The following is an 18184-nucleotide window of genomic DNA, read 5'->3' as shown; positions in this document are numbered from 1 at the left end:
CGACATAATCAATATTGCGATAACCTTCGTCACAGGCACAATTATTAGTCTCGGAAAGTCCAATTCGAAGGAGATGTGCATCTAATGTGTAGTGATTGGACATGAGTCTTGACATCACCCGAGCGAAGTCCCTACTCACATCCAGTCCCCTGAACCATGCCTTCGTCGATATTTTAGGAATAATTGAGTGCATCCACCGTCGCAGATCATCTTTATACCAAGAGGCTTGCCAGCTGGCTAGTGTTCTTTGGCGGGACGCGCTATACAATTCTCTCATGAATTTCACCCTCAATAGCACGACGTTTGGCTGAGCTTTCGGCTCTTTCATTGCCTGGAACGGAGCAATGAGCCGGGACCCAAACTATTGTGATTTGATAATTATTATTCAATATGTCGTTCAGGCACTGTTTTATTTTGCCCGAGGAAAAATAATTCATTTTTGCCAGTAGCGTTTAAGCGAATGGCTTCAATTGCACTCAGACTATCTGTGAAGAGAAAAAAATGGTTTGGAGATAATGTGACGATTACACTCAAACTATAATGAACTACTGCTAACTCTGCTATAAAAACAGATGCAGATTCTTATAGCCTAAATGAAGCCGAAACATTATTGTTGAATATACCAAACCCAGTAGCCTCTTCAATTCGTGATTCGTCCGTGTAAAATATATTCTCAGAGTCAATATGCCTAAACTTACTTGTAAATATTTTTGGAATTTTCATCGAGCGTAGGTGTTTCGGGATTCCAAGCACTTCACACTACATTGATGTGTCGAAAAATAAAGTTGAGTCAGGGACATTTAGGAGGCTGTCACGGATAGGCAAATATCTTGAAGGGTCGATTTCCTGTGACATATGGTTAAAATGTACTGTCATGAATCTTGTTTGAGATACAAGCTCAACTAGCCTTTCGAAGTTATTAATAACCGGGGGATTGGATACCTCACATCTTATTAGCATTCGCGATGAAAGCTCCCAAAAACGATCTTTCAATGGAAGAAATCCCGCCAGAACTTGAAGACTCATTGTATGTGTCGAATGCATGCAGCCTACAGCAATTCGCAAACAGCGATGCTGAATTCGTTCCAGTTTGATAATATGAAAGTTTGCAGCGGAACGAAAGCAAACGTATCCATTTTCCATCACTGAAAGTATCGTTGTCTGATACAATTTTATTAGATCTTCCGGATGAACACCCCACCAATATCCTGTTATTGTTCGAAAAAAATTTACTCTTTGTTGGCATTTTGTTATCAGATACCTAATGTGTCCTCCCCACGTGCATTTGGAATCAAACCACACCCCGAGGTATTTGAAAGTCAAAACTTGTTCTATCATTTTTCCCATCATATCTTAAAAAGACGACCAGCTCTGTTTTCTCCGCAGAGAATTCGATACCCAGATGAACAGCCCAAACGGACAAGTTATCTAAGGTATCTTGCAGATCAATAGCTTTGGGTCCAGTAACCACGCCATCATCTGCCAATTGTCTTAGTGTACATGAGGTTACTGGACAGCTGTCAATGTCATTCACGTAAAAATTATAGAGGAGCGGACTGAAGCATGGGCCTTGCCGATACCCCATGTAGCTAATTCTGAAAATCGCAATGTGAAAAATACATACATTTCTCTGACAAAATGTTGTGCAAATAATTATTTATAATCGCGAGAAGTCCATGTTGATGGAGCTTGTCCAAAAGAACATCAATGGAAACTGAATCAAATGCTCCTTTAATGTCTAAAAATACAGATGCCATTTGTTGTTTTTGAGCGAAGGCAATTTGAAAATCAGACGAAAGTAATGAAATGCATTGTCCCTTTATTTCTACGGAAGCCAAACTGAGTATCTGACAACAAACCGTTTGTCTCGACGCAAGTGTCGAGACGTCGAAGAATAATTTTTTCGAACTATTTTCTGATGCAGGATAACATTGCAATGGGTCTATATGAGTTGTGATTGGAAGCTCGTTTCCCCGGCTTTTGAATGGCGATAACCTTCACTTGCCTCCAGTCAGGTGGGATAGTATTTTGCTCAAGAAACTTGTTGAACAATTCCGTCTTTTTGCAAGGTCGAACAGATTCTTCACCAACCAACCTGTTGAGTGCTATGGAAAATTGAAATCATTGAATCATTGAAAAGGGGCTATCGATGGTACCATTATTTGGAGAAGACTCCCTAATAATGCTATGCGTAGGAACAGGATCTGGACAAACTTTCCTCGCAAAATCACGTTACGTTACGATTCCTCATTCGTCTAGTCGTGTTACAAAGAGTGCTCATTGAAGTTTCTCTTGACAAACCTTCAACAAAATGTCTCCAATAGCTACATTTCTTGGACCGAAGTATGCTCTTGTACTTAGTTTTCTTCTGAGTAATTCTAAGTAGTTATTCCGAAGCAATGCAAATGTCCTTTCATTTAATGTTTATTTGACAAGCAATCACTTGTATACTAGAAATTGAAGTAATGTTTAATCTATAAAAGGAATAACATTTCCTTATTCCTAAAAGCACTCCGCCATACGGAGCGTCTTTATCGAGACATATAATGTTAAAATCATTAAAATTAAGGCTATGTTTGATGTAGGCCATGTTTCGCACAAAGCAAATACATCACATTTTTGACTATGTGACAAAACTTTAAATGAATCAAGTTTTGGCATGACGCTTCGACAATTCCACTGCAGGACAGTGATTGATTCATTTGCGGCGGCTGATAAATTATTCATAAAATGATACAAAACCTGAGAGAACTGGCCATTGAGCTGTTTCATACAAGTTCTAGCTATTGGAAGGAATGCCGTTATGATGGTCTTTAGAGGTTCAGGAATATTAAATGATGCAAAAACCCATCTAAAATTTCTGAAAACATCAGTAATCCTGTTGGTGAGTGTGAAACGGATCCCACTGGATTATTGTCTTGTCTTGTGCTAGTTCCTGGGTTGGTTTGTGAATTTGACAAACCAGGAGGCACAGTTGTTGTTTGTAAATGTGGTTTTTTGATTGAACACGGGGTTTTTTGTGGGTGTAATTTTAGGTGTCTTTTTTTGGTAATTGGGAGGGGGGGGGACTTCCAGAGGGGGGACTAGACATGGCTAGATCCGGCAAATGATACTTGAAATGAATCCGAGGGACGATAAGACTTATTTCCATCGACAACAGATGCTGAGTAAATTTGTTTGCACTCGAGTATCTTAACTCCCTCAAGCATGGAGTTTTTGAAACGACCAACTCCATTTTTAAGTAAATCATCGGCTGTCAGAGGTGCGTCAGTCACAACACCGTCAATTTCCACCTCCTTCGACGGAAAGTAAACTCGATATTCAATAGCAAATAATTTACAGTTTACAATTTCGTTTGCCTCTTTCAAATCGTTAACAACAACTCGAATTTTATCTCTATTAACTTTAAAGATTTCTACAACTTCAGAGAAATTTGATGTCAAATCCTTTGTAATTTGCATCAAATTTAATACCTTTTCTTTTTTTCGAAAATAGACTATCCATGACCCAGTGGTACCCTCTGGATAATGTTTAGCCCTTGGAGTATTTAACCTCTCACTAGTATCCGGAATAGGATTCGGATGATCTTCCATCCATTACATTACAATTTCAGTTATAAGAGAAATAAAAAATTAAATTAAATTATATCTACCTTGTTGCTGTTGTCTCTGTTCTTCTATCGTAAAGAACGACGTGAAGCTTATCCAACGATTTCCAATTGGCAGTCTTTTGGTATCTTTTTCTGCTATCTCAGTTGCTCTGCCGTCGTTGTGGTCGCTGTCGTGCCGTTTTGTCGCCATTGCTGCCCGTCGACCAATTTGCTCCTGTAACGCAACGCGTACAATCGTGCTAACATTTGCTAACATAATTAAACAGAATCTCAATTTCAGCCCTCTCTCTGGGTACAAATTTATCTCCTGTTTTCTGTTGAACTATCTTTCAAAGTTGCCATATAGACCGTATTTTTTTGCTACACAGACTCTACCTTACCGATTTTATTAAAATTCATAGATATCAGCAGAATTATATGAATATTTAAAAGAATGGTTGATTTTCAAAACGTGTCCCACCGATTTGGGATCGATAATACGGAACATAGATGGTACACCAATTTTTCAAGTTTAAACCTAGATTTTAATATGGAAACTGTGTAGTCCTTGTTGCAGAATAGAGCAGTAAGCTAGGAATCTGTCCACAACGAGTGTTCGGTGTCACTCATACCGAGGCGAACTCTCTCTCCCTTTAGCAGGTAATCCACATGTACAATCTTTCACCAACACTACCTGCACATTCGCCTGAGGGTTACCATACAGACCTGCTCGAGTTTATTTCCCACAGGGCACTGAGAAAACCATCGAAACTATATTTTTCAACCCAGAGCTCCGTTTTACTACAGTCACCACTGAACTTGGTGTGATGCCTGTACCTGACCACAGGTACAGTGCTATTGCTCTTGGTGGCGATCAAATGTCATGCTTGCAGTCTAGCACCGCACTATATATGTCGTCTCTTTCGATCCTACGCAGCGTACACATTCTGGTACCTGATAGATCAGCACTGGGTTGCTTTAGCACCTCTGTGCCTTTGCACCCCTTCGTCTTCGCACCTTGATGCGATGGCACCTCTGTGACTCGTCACTTCTATGCGCTCGCACCTCTGTGTCTCTACTCCTCTGTGCGTATGGACGGGATGGCCTTCGTTGCTAACTTTCCAGTCGAGAAACGCCCCGAATATTGCCTTGGCGATTAGCACCAGCAATTTTAACTACCTGCAGCCGTTAACTCACGAGCCAGTAAAATCGAAACACAACCTCTTTGCTTGAATGGTTTTTACTGAATATCAAAAAACTGTTATAATCCATCAATTGGTGTGATGGTGCCTTTCTTATTAACATTTCATGAGAAATCGAACATGTAAGTTTCATACTTGAGTATTTCAATAACTGTTTGCGGAACCGGAGACCTGAGAGTGTCATATGCGTAGTAAGTTTTTGCAATCATCAATTAGCAAGACGCACCAGTTCAAATAGTTTTCAAAACTGTTTTGAAAATTTCGCAATTGTTTGAATTTCGATTAAACCAATTGAAAGAATTTTGTACACATCACAACTAACAAGCAACAGGCGGAGAGAATTTGTGGAAAAGTATCGCTCAGAGTAAGGACTAAAAACTTTACCCTTATCCTTTCCGATATAGATGCGCTGTTTCATGCATTTTCATGTTTTCTCTCCATCTGTTGCTCATTAGTAGTGATATGTTCTATTGAGTTCAACACTAATCACAGCATATTGTTTCTATTGCCGGTATTACTACACAACCGGCTGTTGAAATTTCATACACAACGCAAAGCGTGAAATTCTGAAACATGTCTTTTCAAACAAACTTTAATTAATAAAACTTTTAAAGCATGAAAACACAGATCCCGTAAAGTGTGTAGGATTTTATTGAATCTGAGCACCGTGCTCAATCAAATTCAAACACCGCTAACAGACATTCGTCGCTGAACCGCAGTTTTGGTTTCTTCACCATGCATGACCACGGTCGGATCCTTATGAAAATCAGAATTTTTTTAAAGAACTAAAAGATCTTTTCATTGAATCCTAGTTTACGAAAATTGATTCAACAATTTCAATTTCCATTAAATTGGACATTTTATCTGTATTTCCGGAACCGGAAGTCGGATGCAGATAAAATTAAATAGCAGGCTGTGAGACTATAAGATCTTTCAATTTAATCTAAGTTTGAGGTAATGCAAATTTCTGCTACATACATAAGTGTATACACATACATACATAAACAAACATATAGGCCCTTACTCATTTAGTCGAGCTGAACCAAATGGTATATGACACTCGTCCTTCCAGACCTCGATTGAAAAGTTAGTCTTCAAGCTAACTTTTTTAGCTTTAATATGATATTTCTTTTTGTTTAACATGATGTTGACTATGCGCTGAAGATGATGCATAAATTAGAGCAGAAACAATCAAATGCTTTTCGAGATGTCATGGCAGCAGTTGGAAAAAACAAATCACATTAAAGAATCGCCTATGTGCAGTGCGCATCCCCTGCTTTAAAATACTTCAACATGGAATATTTTATATGTGAATGTTTTTTATGGTTTTCCTAAATTCCTGGAAAATTTTCGGGCTACCTAGAGTTACATCGATTCAAGGCTTTAGCTTTTTCAAGGCTACCTGAATCACAAACAGTCTTTTTCAAGACTAAAAATTATTAGGTTATTTATCCAAAGATCATTCATTCTTCGAACAAACCAGTCTTTCTCAAGGTTTATTCAATTCCAAGACTAATTTAGCCTAATTTGTTTGTATCCTTCGAAAATGCCTATGCTCAACACGAAAGGTAACAAACTCAAAGTTAAAAACAAAATAAAACTGAAGGACTCCCTAACCGTTAATTTAAACCCTTCTAACAACATGACCGATCTTTCAGAATCTAGTTGCAAAAATAAAATACAACGGAAGGACTTCCGTTTATCCTATGCCGTCTAAGGGCATTTACGATATTCCTCCTGAATCTGATTGTAGCAGCATAAAAAAAATTTCTAAAAATCCCTAAAATAAACACTTCTCGTTCTGGGAAAAAACAACAACATATGCCTCCAGTGACAATGATGATCTCCGAATTCAAAGCATTCCGCCCATTTTTCATATTTTTATTTATTTATAATTATTAATGTTTATGTTTATTCTTATCAAATGACTGTACTGATGAAATTAAAAATGACTTAAAGGAATTGCTCGGATTTGCCCCTTCCCAAGTAATACTTATGAGAAAACTAAAGCGAATGGCATTACTAAGCCGCAATCTGCAATGTACTTTAAATTTCGTTGGGTATATTTTAAATTTTATAACGGCACTGCAAACATAACTTAATTTTCAGTTTCCGGGGCATGGGTCATAGCACAAGAAAATGTCAGAAACATATACGGTGTTTGAATTTAGGTAATTCGCATTAAATGACGTTTGTCTGAATAAAGCTACTGATAAATTTTCATGATGTAGTCTAATTTTTTTTAAATGTCCTGTCAGGAGAAAATTGTTCCGGGTTGGCGGTTCAATGCATAGGACGCTGGTCTTACAAGCCAGTTGTCGTATGTTCGAGCCCCGACCTGAAAGGATTCTTAGTGTCAGTAGGATCCATAGTACTAACCATGCAATGATTCTGTACACTAAGAATCGGCTGCGAAGTCTGTTGAAACAGAAAAGCCAAATTCCACAAAAGGAATGTAATGCCAAGACTTTTTGTCAGGAGAAAAAGTTTAAACGTTCGTTCGCTTAAACAAAGAGTCAATTCAACGACTTTAAATTACAGAATATACATGGGATTCAGCAATCACAATCTACTGCCACGCCTAAGTCGCCTAATGCACTTAAATTTTCCAATGTAATAAAATCTTTTTCTAATAAAACAATCTATAGACAGATAAATACTCCAGGTTATCTTCTTCATCTGATGTCAGTTACGCTGGCGTGACAGGCAAACAACCAATCATCATCATCATCATCATCATCATCATCATCATCATTATCATCATCAACATCATCACAATCTACCTAGGACTAATCCCTCAACACGCGCTTCTTTCAACGAAGGTGATTTAGGCGAAATAACGGAAAATAAAATGATTTACCTACAGTTTTCCAAATGATCAACATTATTATGAATTTTAAAATTGGAATGCTCAATCTTTAAAATCGAGTGAAGATGAGTTTTATGATTTTCTCAAAGTTCTCAATTCATATTGCTATTGTGACAGAAACATTTTTTAACCAAACGTCAAACTGAAAATTACATCTGCTTACATCGAGCAATAGATTATTCGAATCATTACATAATTGAAGCTAGGAATCTTTTAGTCCCCAAAGTTCAAACTAAACTCAATTCTACTATTATCGACTACAAGCTTGAGCTACTCATTCGTTTGAAAAATGTTCATCGAAGACAATATCGAGGTTTTCGTGATGAAAATGGGAGTTTCTCTAAAGAAGTTGAACAAATTAAGCTATATTCTAAGTTTTTTTTGAAAATTTTCTAAGCTTTTTAAGATACTTCTTACAAACGACGAAAAAGCTTAAAAGCTTGCTCAGCAGTTCGAGAGTTTTCAAAATTTACATTTGAACGTTGTGAGTTCAATTGAAAACGATGTGTCACTGAGATGTGATCATATTTCAACTCCAGAATTGTTGCAACATGATATTACTGAGACAAATTTAGAAGAAATTTTAGCAATCACTAGGAAACTTAAAACATGAAGGCTCTTGGTACTGATGGAATTTTTAATATTCTTATTGAACATCTTCCAGGTTTTGCCTTGTGACTCTTCGTCCTGATTTTCAACAGGTGTTTTGTATTAGATTCCGTTAGTAAGAGATGGTAAAATGCTAAAGTTATTCCTATTCTCAAAACCAATAACAAGCCATCATTAACATCCAGTTATCGACCAATTAGTATATTTTCTTCTATATGTAAACTGTTTGAAAAAAAAAAATAGAAAGAAAATGTCTGTTTTCTTTTACCAAAGCAGTTCGGATTTCGCCTGGTACATCTAACTGTTCATCAATCTTGTGTTTTATCCACTTGAGTCACTTTTCTAGACATAGAAATAGCATTTGACAGTGTTTGGCACAAAGGCAACAATGTCTGACCTCCCGCTTCCTATTTAAGACCGTCCATAAACCGCGAAAAAAAATGATACCTTCGTTGGCATTCGTAGAATTTTCAAATATCCACCCCTCTCAATTAAAAGTTTACGTTGACTTTTTGTTTTCGTTTCGTTCCGTTAAGAGGTGGTATGACTATTTAAGTCTTCAGTCACTGAAAGCTCAAAGTGATTTTTACAATTTACACGCGATAATTCTATAATAAGGGTTAATAAAATTTGAACCAGTACAGTTTTAACCAAGTATCGACATAAACCCTGAGAAAGCTCCGAAGTATTTTTTTTTTCATAAATACGTTTATTTCTTAGGGCAGTTTACATAAGTTTTTCTTCGCCGTAGCATCACTTTTACATAATATTCTTATCCTAATTTAATTCTAGCATAGTCACAACGTTTTGAATTTATTAAAACATATTCTCTTATAGCTTAAATATCATCTGCTCCGAAGTATTGACAATTTATATTAAACATAATGGGTCAGTTGTCCAATTTTGGAGTACTAGTCAGCAGAAGTCTGTCAACGACACACAAATGATAAGTTCCGTACATCTTCAGATCTATTGGAACGATCAAGACCGGTCAAGCAGTAAATATTTCTAAAAGGTTTGAAAATATTTTGTTCTAACAAGATGAGACTACGTGTCATACAGCATACGCAACAATACTGTTTGTGTTGAAAATTTGGGCTAAACGAGAATATTCTATTGAGAACTGAGAAAAGGTTATTCAATTTATCCATCGTCTCGATACAGATGGTGCTGGTGATTCAGCGCAGTCTCATAGTGAAGTCAACCAAGAGTCACAAGGATTTCAAATGCAGAACTTAAATCCCAATTATATTTAAGGAATTCTGAGGTGTATTTGTGGTTGGGTTCGATTGATTACCGCGCCAAGAACTCGAACGTTGAAGGATGCATATTACTTGTAAATCATCTACGTTAATACACATTTCATGTTCTAAGTCAGTTTATGTTGACCATGAAATACTACTATACTATTATGCATTTGGTTCAATATGCAATTTCAACTATTTTGTTAATCAATTTAATGAAACGCGCGTTAACTAAGTTGAGGTAAATTTTTTGAAAATTTTTAAAAATAATGATGAGATTACGTGAACTTAACGATAATAATCAAATCATATATATAATAGGGTTTAAAAATTTCCCCTTGCGACTGAGCGCCAAACCAGAATCTTAACAATTTGAATTTAGTTCATATTGCAATGAAAAATACATAAGCAAAAAAAGAATTCGAAAAGTCACATGTTGGTAGAATATGTAAACACCGCTTGAAGTATAAAGTGATGAAACTTCAACACGATACACATAACATACGATTCGATCTTTTTATATCCGAGAAATTTATGCATGATTTATGGAAACTCACTTTTCGTGCTGAGATACTTGACAGAAGCGAATATAGTTTAGGATTATTAACAAATAAATTTTAGTTTTACTGGTATACATCCCGTTTATATTACAAAAGTTATTAAAGGATGGTACTGTCTGCGCTCATTTATAGTAATATAAGATCATTGAATGCTTGATTAATAGCTTTGTATAAATCTCAATCCATGCTGTCGTTTTCATGACGCCATCTAGACGATAATTCCCATTTGAAGAAGTCATTGGATCATAATCCTGCAAGTGCTAGCCATCATCATGTTCACCGCCAACAACTACCGGCACATAGCAATCGATGCGACCGCGACAGTTTCGAGTGTCAAGACGGCATCTGTATAGCGGATTACAAAAAATGCAATGGCATAGTTGACTGTCACGACCAGTCCGACGAACTCGACTGTTCATACGGTATTTCATTCATACCACTAACCATAATTTTGAAACAATAGGATCTAAGAATTGGGCTTTCCGGCTAATTCAAATCGCAATCGAATTGTTGCAAACACGACCGCTTTTGAAATCATCTTAGAACCTTTCTTAGAACCCTCAATATGATGCATTTTCTTAAGCAAGATTTATGTCTTGCACTAAAACTCTAAATACATTGAGTCACCAGTTGGCAGTCGAAATTCAAGAGTTGACTTGAGTGCGTTGAGTTTGGACTGCCAACACCATCATAAAATTAAAAATTTTCATATTTAAATTCCTTGCATCGACAATTATAGCTAGCGAAGGCGACGATGAAAACTGCGAAAGCAACGAGTTCTACTGCGATGGAAAATGTTTGGACAAAATTGTCCAATGTGATGGTAGAATTGACTGTCAAAGCGGCGAAGATGAAGATAACTGTGATATATATGGTAACAAATCTTTCTGTTGAGAATATTTCGAACTAACCGCAAATTATAAATAAAAGCACTCACTAAAACAGTAGGATTCCAAACTCTAGAAGCTATTGTTCATTAACTGTAATAATCGAATAACTGCAACTTCTGACAGTGCATGATTGATTTCACATAGACCTAACGAAGTAGTAGGGTGCAGGCAGCCCTAATCACCACAACTCCACATTTATCTCATATAACATATTTAAATCACTAGTTACAGTGGGAAATGCTATATCTGTTCAATGCTTTGGATGGAAATTGTTGCATTCACTTTACATTTTTGCGTTGATGTTACAGACTTTCTTCTAATTAGTTTTGCTGTGACATCACTTCTCAGGACCTTTCCGAAAATATTGTAATCAATTAAATCATAATTCGTTGATTGTAGACTGAGAAATCTATAAAAAATGATTTTGGTGCGTTACTTCACTTTCGTTTATTTAGCGATTTCGTTACAAGTATTTGCATAGTACACAGCAGTTTGTGTGGAAGTCCTGAACGTTTCGTTTTCAGCTAATAACCGAGAAGCTTGGTTACAGTCAACCGGATTGGTCTAATCTGAACGGGTAGGATGGTCGAAATTTGTACGGAACTACTTTACCAAGTTGTAAATTTAGCGTAGAGCAATGTGCACTTTGATATTTGGGAATATTTTTTCTGTGTGAAATTGGATACCCAAGTCGCAAATGTAACTGATCTAAAATTTAACAAGTTCTACAATTGGTAAAAATCTCTTCCAGGAAGAAAAATATATGAACAAAATGAGACTCTCTGCAAAAGATAAAAAATATGATAAACCAGATTGAGAACCTTGCTATAAAGAGTATTTTTCTACTGAGTCTACATAATATTTTGCTGTCTGATAGATTTGTGTACAGTTTTCTTCATTTTTAGAAACACAACTACATTAAAATAAAAACTAACGTTTTAAAAAAATATCAATTTGATTAGAAAATCTGCAAATTTGTAACAATGTTCGAAAATTATCTTGGGCATATTCTAAGCATCATACCGAAGATTCTCATTAAAAGAGAATATAGGGGAAGGGAAGTGCAAAACAAGGATATTTCTTGCGTATAAACATTTGCATTGTCTTTAGTAACTAATAATCTGACTAAAAATGTTTCGCATTAGAGCCTTTGTTCATTCATATAACTATTAACATAACTTTGTTTTTGATTATTATTCCAGATAGTTTCATAATTGATTTTTCAAGTGCATATAAACGTTCGTAAAACATGTATATCAGAACGTAACTCATAAGGTTGCATATTCAATTTCTCTCTATCAAATACCACTGATTGTCGAATATACGAAACAAGATTGTTAGTTTATTTTACCCCGGTTTTAATGAATCTATCCAGACTTCTTCCAGAAGGTTAATCTTCTATAGCTACGTTTCAACTACCATATTTTTAAAAGGTAAACTGCATACTTGAAATAGTGCTCTCGGTGTATCTCTCATATCTGAGCTCACAACTCGGGATACTTGTGCTGTCACATTTCGTATGACTGTTGATGATATAGGCAAGAAAAATGTCTATTGTTCGGAATATTAGCCACACAACCAACCATCACCGAGTGATTGTTAGTGACTCTCGATTGTCTGAGCTGAGTGATTGGGGAAGCCTTTGCACAAATGCACAGTCTCAACCAGGCTAGCAGATTACATAAGTTACTTTAGAAATCGAAGGGCCTTCTTGTCGGTTTCTCGAGAACTTCGGATGGTGAGTACTTGCCTGTTGAAGGTGATGTACTTAGCTGTCTTTTTAACACTCTCTTTCCAGGATGTATGGATCCATCATGGACAGCTGTTCCAGAGACTTTTCGCGGGTAGTTACGATTCTTGGGCCATTGCTCGGAAAATAGTGACGATTGAATCGGTCAAATGAACAGATGATAGTTGTGCTCCGTACAAGTCTCTTGGAAAGGATAGAGTTTTCCCAGTGTTGCTGCAGAAAAAAGTATGAACATTTCAAACATGTTCCAAAGAAAATTGATGATGGTCCCACCCTACAAAGTTGTGAGCAGAACGAGTTATCTAAATGATAATCAATATTTTTGCACATATCTCAACCAGTAAACGAAAGAAAACGATCTGATTAATCTAGCAGGTATAGGTTCTACTTCAAAAGAACGACTGACCACGAAATAACATTCAAATATTTCGGATTTACTATCCAGGGTTGATCAAGAAAATTTCCAACACGGGAAGATCCTTGATCAAATCAGGAATCGAACCCGATATCTTCTTCAGTATCAGATAGTAATTCACCTGGCCCTTCTCGCCGGACCAGTTCATCGCTACACACATCAGCTACGATGGAGTAACGAGACTGCGGATGAGCAGAGCCAAGCCCAATTCCATCAACAACTGTCGATCCCAATTAGTTTCCCGAATCTATTCCTTAAATTATTAATCAAATCTTGCGATCAAGGTCAAGAGCAAACTTAACACACTGAATGCTAAGGCTCTTCGACCAATCCTGTGCGCTTTCCAAATAGGAATAGGAAAATATCTTGAAGGGTCGATTTCCTGTGACATATGGTTAAAATATACTGTCATAAATCTTGTTTGAAATTGAAGCTCGACTAATTTTTCGAAGTTACTAATTATCAGGCTATTCAGGACCTCAGAGGACCTTCTAGAGTTCGAAGAATGTAGAGTAAGTAATAACAAATAAATTGTGCCCATCCACACCGTTTTAAAAACGTGTATTGATTTCACGGAGTTCAATCACTATCATCATCGTCATCAGAGGTACAATCGCCATCAATGCAGTCACTTTGTTCGTCGTAACTGAAAGGCATGCTAGTACGTTTTTCTGCATTGGAGTCGATATACTCATTCATATGGTTTTCAACATCATTATCGAATTTTGATCGTTTGGATGGACTTTTCGTTTTGTACGCCAGGTATGACATTTTAGGGTCGGACCAGGTTAATTAAAGCAGTTTTAACCATGTCTGTTATATTATCTTCGGCGGATGTTTTTTCTAGAAAGGTGCGGACGAGAGAACTTATGCCGCTTGTGACATCGCTCCCCGAATTGCTCGTCAACATAATTTATGGTGTATGGCTAGGAATTATAAATAATATATAGAAACTATAGTATATTTGTTACAATAAAAAATAATCAATTTTCCTGCAAACATTTGGCAGATTGGTACTTATGAATACTCGGTGGCAGTTGTTTTATGAACGGAAATTCTTTAAAATTTTGTCTTTCGAGAACATTATAGAGCTGCTTTACTTTATCTGGTTTCAGCGGAAAGATAGTGCTAGGCTGCTAATTGTTCTGAAATTCTTCACCAATTTGACGCTTATGTTTAGAATTCCAGCAAATTCCTTCGGTTTTTCGAGTAGGTCGCGGGACATATTACCATTGTTGGAACTTCCACTGCTTTCAATTTTGGGACGATTAATGTTCATTTTATAACATATTTCGAGTGCATCTGCCTGGAAGCGTGCTTCTTTCTTCACGTCAGTTTAACTTTGGGCAGGATTCCCACGAACTGCTTCTTTGCTGCATTCCGCATCATTTATTCCACTGCATTCAACCGGGCATGGAAAAACGATGGTCCTATTCGCTTTTCAATTCCAAAATACGGTGGACACAGCGGACAAGCATGCGTATTCCTATTGCCCACAATCGCATTTGCAGCTTTCCCATCAATCATTGAATAAATTGCTTCCGCTTCCACCCGCAGAGTAACATTCTCAATCTAAACAACAACAGGTTCATCGTTGATTTTATCAATTTCTTCGAAGAAACGGACAAACAGTTCTCGCGTGAGAACATCAGTCTCCTTCGTCCAACACATGCTTCGCACTCGACAAAATGTGTCCGATTTTTGATTCGGAACTGAGTACAAATCTGTATCTCTTGATTCCGATCTCATACTCATGAAATGTTCAGTGAATAGGATATCATCACGTGTGAGAAATTTGCGTTGCGGAATCCGGACCAGCGGAAACGTGCATCAAACAGTCCAGCACACCTTCAGTTGGGCCAGTTTTGAGCTTACGTCGTCGAGTTCCATGATTCGTTCGATATCATTTGTGATTAAGTCTCGAATCGAAATTTTTACCGACAAATATCCTGCATTTTCAATGGGTTCGGCAAATCGAGGAACTATATCGTTACGAAACATCATAACGTCCTTCCAGGGAGCCAAATTTTGCCCCATTCCTCTCTTCACGAAGGTAGCGATTCCTGTGTACTTGTTCTTTGTCAGACCTCATCATCAGACAATCTTCAATTTAAGGTTGTCTAATTTTGGGATCTGACAGTTTCTCTAAATCTGCTTTTGCCCATGCTTCGCCACCTGAGAAATGGTTTCAATCAGAGCTTAAAATTGTCACGCTTTCTCAATGAAAGAAATCATTCCAACAGTCTCATTTTCAAAGTTTTACTGTCTTATTCGTAAATGACCGACACCAGAACAAACGAAGAAAGACAAAGCACTCTCGTTTCTCTTCGAAAAAATGAGAGAGCATAATTGCCAACGTCACTCTTTCCTACGTGACAAGACAAAACCAAACTAACGTCTTCAGGCAGCAATAGCAAAATTTCAATTCTCATTCTTTCATCGATGTATTGAAAATCTGTGACGCTTGGCTATAAAAAGTGACTAAAATATGGCAAATCGAAGTAATTACATCCCAGAACTTCTTTGGAAACCAAAACTACTACAAATTTGAGCACTAACAGGTAAAACTTATTGTGAAACCTTTTTCTGTCATTTTCAATTCTCACAGCTTTGGTTACACTGCATACTATGGGATTTTCACTGAAAACTGCAAATGACTGAAAAGCGGCCCTTACACGATCATTAAAAGTGCCATTACTAAAAAGTAATGACACTTTTAATGATCGTGTAAGGTCTGCGAGTTCAGTAATGACACGAGTAATGATGGAATTCCGGATTTTCCATCATTACCAACATTATTTCTTCTTCTTATTTTTTTGTGGAAGTGCTGAATATCGTCATTTGTATTCAGAGATGCCAGATATTTCCATAGAAAATCTGTATTCTTTGTATAAAATATCTGTAATAATCTGTATTCAGTAATAAAATGAAATTCTTACTACAAAATTATGATAAAAGATGTTATTCCAATAGATTGTCAGTCAATTCAACGACGAAGTTTCATAGTTTTTTTTATCCACAATTGAATTGCAATTCCATATATTTATCTAGTTTGAAATTGATGACTTTATAATTTGACATGGAATTTCAACGCCCAATATGCAACGTCAAGTCGGTTCAGTACAGAGTACAGATTGGTTGAGGAAAAAGGTACAGAGCGTGTTGGTAGTGAGACCTCTTTTTTTTGTTCACCAAATTGATTTTGATCTGCTATTATGGTACGGGCAACTGGCACAGATTTTCACAGACATGTTTTTGGCTTGATCAAAGATTTTTGTAAAAATGACCTGGCATCCCTGCTCTTCAGAACTGCACGTGAAAAAAAAATCTGGAAATGACCAACCTTAACGTTTCAATGGCAAATAAAATTTATTTTCAGCTAAACGAAGATAAAGAATATTGCTAATATTCTTTAATTGCTGAGGGAAAGTTATTCTGGTTACAAGCCCCGTGCTGGAATAGTTACAAATACTCATCATTAATAATGAACGTGTAAGGCTAAAAAGTAATGATGTACAGTAATGCAGTAATGACGAGCGTTTGAGCAGAAGTGTCATTACTTAGTAATGACACTTTTAATGATCGTGTAAGGTCCGCTAAAGGGCTAATGAAAGAAAAAACACAATTTTGAAACTACTGTCCCACTTATGTCATTGAATGAACATGGATTTCGTTCTCTTAGTTTGCAAGCAAAGCTGAGAGTGACAGTAATATCTTGTCATTTTCGACTATTTTTCAGTCAATGAAAATGACTTTTATTAACTCTGGTTTCAATACCCGTTTAGTGACCGAATCGATATATTTATATGCAGCTGATTCTGTTGCTCGCAACAATTCTTCTAATGAATATTCCTGTGACAACTTACGAGTATAAGTTTCTCTGCTTTGTTCTTTCAAGCTGACATAATCCATAGACTTTCGTCCACGGGTTTTGTTGCACTTTGACGGAGTATATGGCGATATCTTCATGCATGAATGACATAGAGATTTTAAAGCATTTTGTGAGTATATTTATTCAATAAACCCACCATAAAATAACAGAATCTAAGAAGCAGATCAAGTGAACTTATCATGAACTGTGCATCCAGCCAGCGAGTTTTTCTATCGAAAAACCTTTCTTTGCGGTCGGTACTCCTCCGGAGCGTTTTAAATGTTTTCATTCATAATTTCACACTACGATTTATGACATCTTCACTAGCTGTTAAGTTTGGGTTTAAAAAGGCTAGCACATTCTCGCTGTCCCGAGAATTAAAAAAGTACGGGTGTGTAATGTCAGAGGCATAACAGGATGTCGTGAATACGAATATAACACGTTTTATTTATGCTTCCGAATTCGAATTGGTAGTTGATCGATTGTTTGAATTGTGCAACTTTCCCCTCTTTCATTACTAGAAATTTAAACGATGCGCCTAAACCCATATTCCTGAACTAAGCTCTGAAACTTGAAGACGATTTCTCGCCATGACTACCAGAATGGGTTTTATAGAGTACAGTTACAGTAAAATTTCCGCTTAATTCTTTAGGAGTATTATTATGGTTCCAAAAAGAACCGAATAGAAGAAGTCTGGAATAAAGAACTGGATCCTGAGTTCAAGAACTAAGGCCAGCAAGCGAAGGAGAGTTGCGACCTGAGCGTTTGAGGTTTTAACCACGCAGAAGGTGCACTCTCCGTCGCTGCTGGTTGATGGTTTAACTCCCGCGATGGCAGTCTTTTCGCCTTGAAGGCCAGCAAGCGAATGAGAGTTGCTACCTGAGCGTTTGAGGTTTTAACCACGCAGAAGGTGCTCTCTCCGTCGCTGCTGATTTAACTCCTGCGATGGCAGTCTGCTCGCCTTGATGGCCAGCAAGCGAATGAGAGTTGCGACCTGAGCGTTTGAGCTTTTAACCACGCAGAAGGTGCACTCTCCGTCGCTGCTGGTTGATGGTTTAACTCCCGCGATGGCAGTCTTCTCGCCTTGAAGGCCAGCAAGCGAATGAGAGTTGCGACCTGAGCATTTGAGGTTTTAACCACGCAGAAGGTGCACTCTCCGTCGCTGCTGGTTGATGGTTTAACTCC

General features: G+C 37.2%; 1 protein-coding gene across 4 annotated transcripts in view; it reads left to right on the top strand.

The window, feature by feature from the left end:
- LOC131431038 (basement membrane-specific heparan sulfate proteoglycan core protein) overlaps positions 1-18184 on the top strand; it is a 746275-nt gene that overhangs the window by 467982 nt on the left and 260109 nt on the right. For all 4 annotated transcript variants that reach the window (XM_058596469.1, XM_058596470.1, XM_058596473.1 and 1 more), the window contains 2 exons: positions 10286-10495; positions 10813-10947. In XM_058596469.1, coding sequence (XP_058452452.1) covers positions 10286-10495; positions 10813-10947 — 345 coding nt within the window. The remainder of the gene's footprint in view (positions 1-10285; positions 10496-10812; positions 10948-18184) is intronic.

Source organism: Malaya genurostris, chromosome 2, assembly GCF_030247185.1.
Source record: "Malaya genurostris strain Urasoe2022 chromosome 2, Malgen_1.1, whole genome shotgun sequence".
Taxonomy (NCBI): Eukaryota; Metazoa; Arthropoda; class Insecta; order Diptera; family Culicidae; genus Malaya; species Malaya genurostris.
The sequence above is the reverse complement of the archived record's forward strand: the minus strand, read 5'-3'. Positions and strand labels throughout refer to the sequence as shown.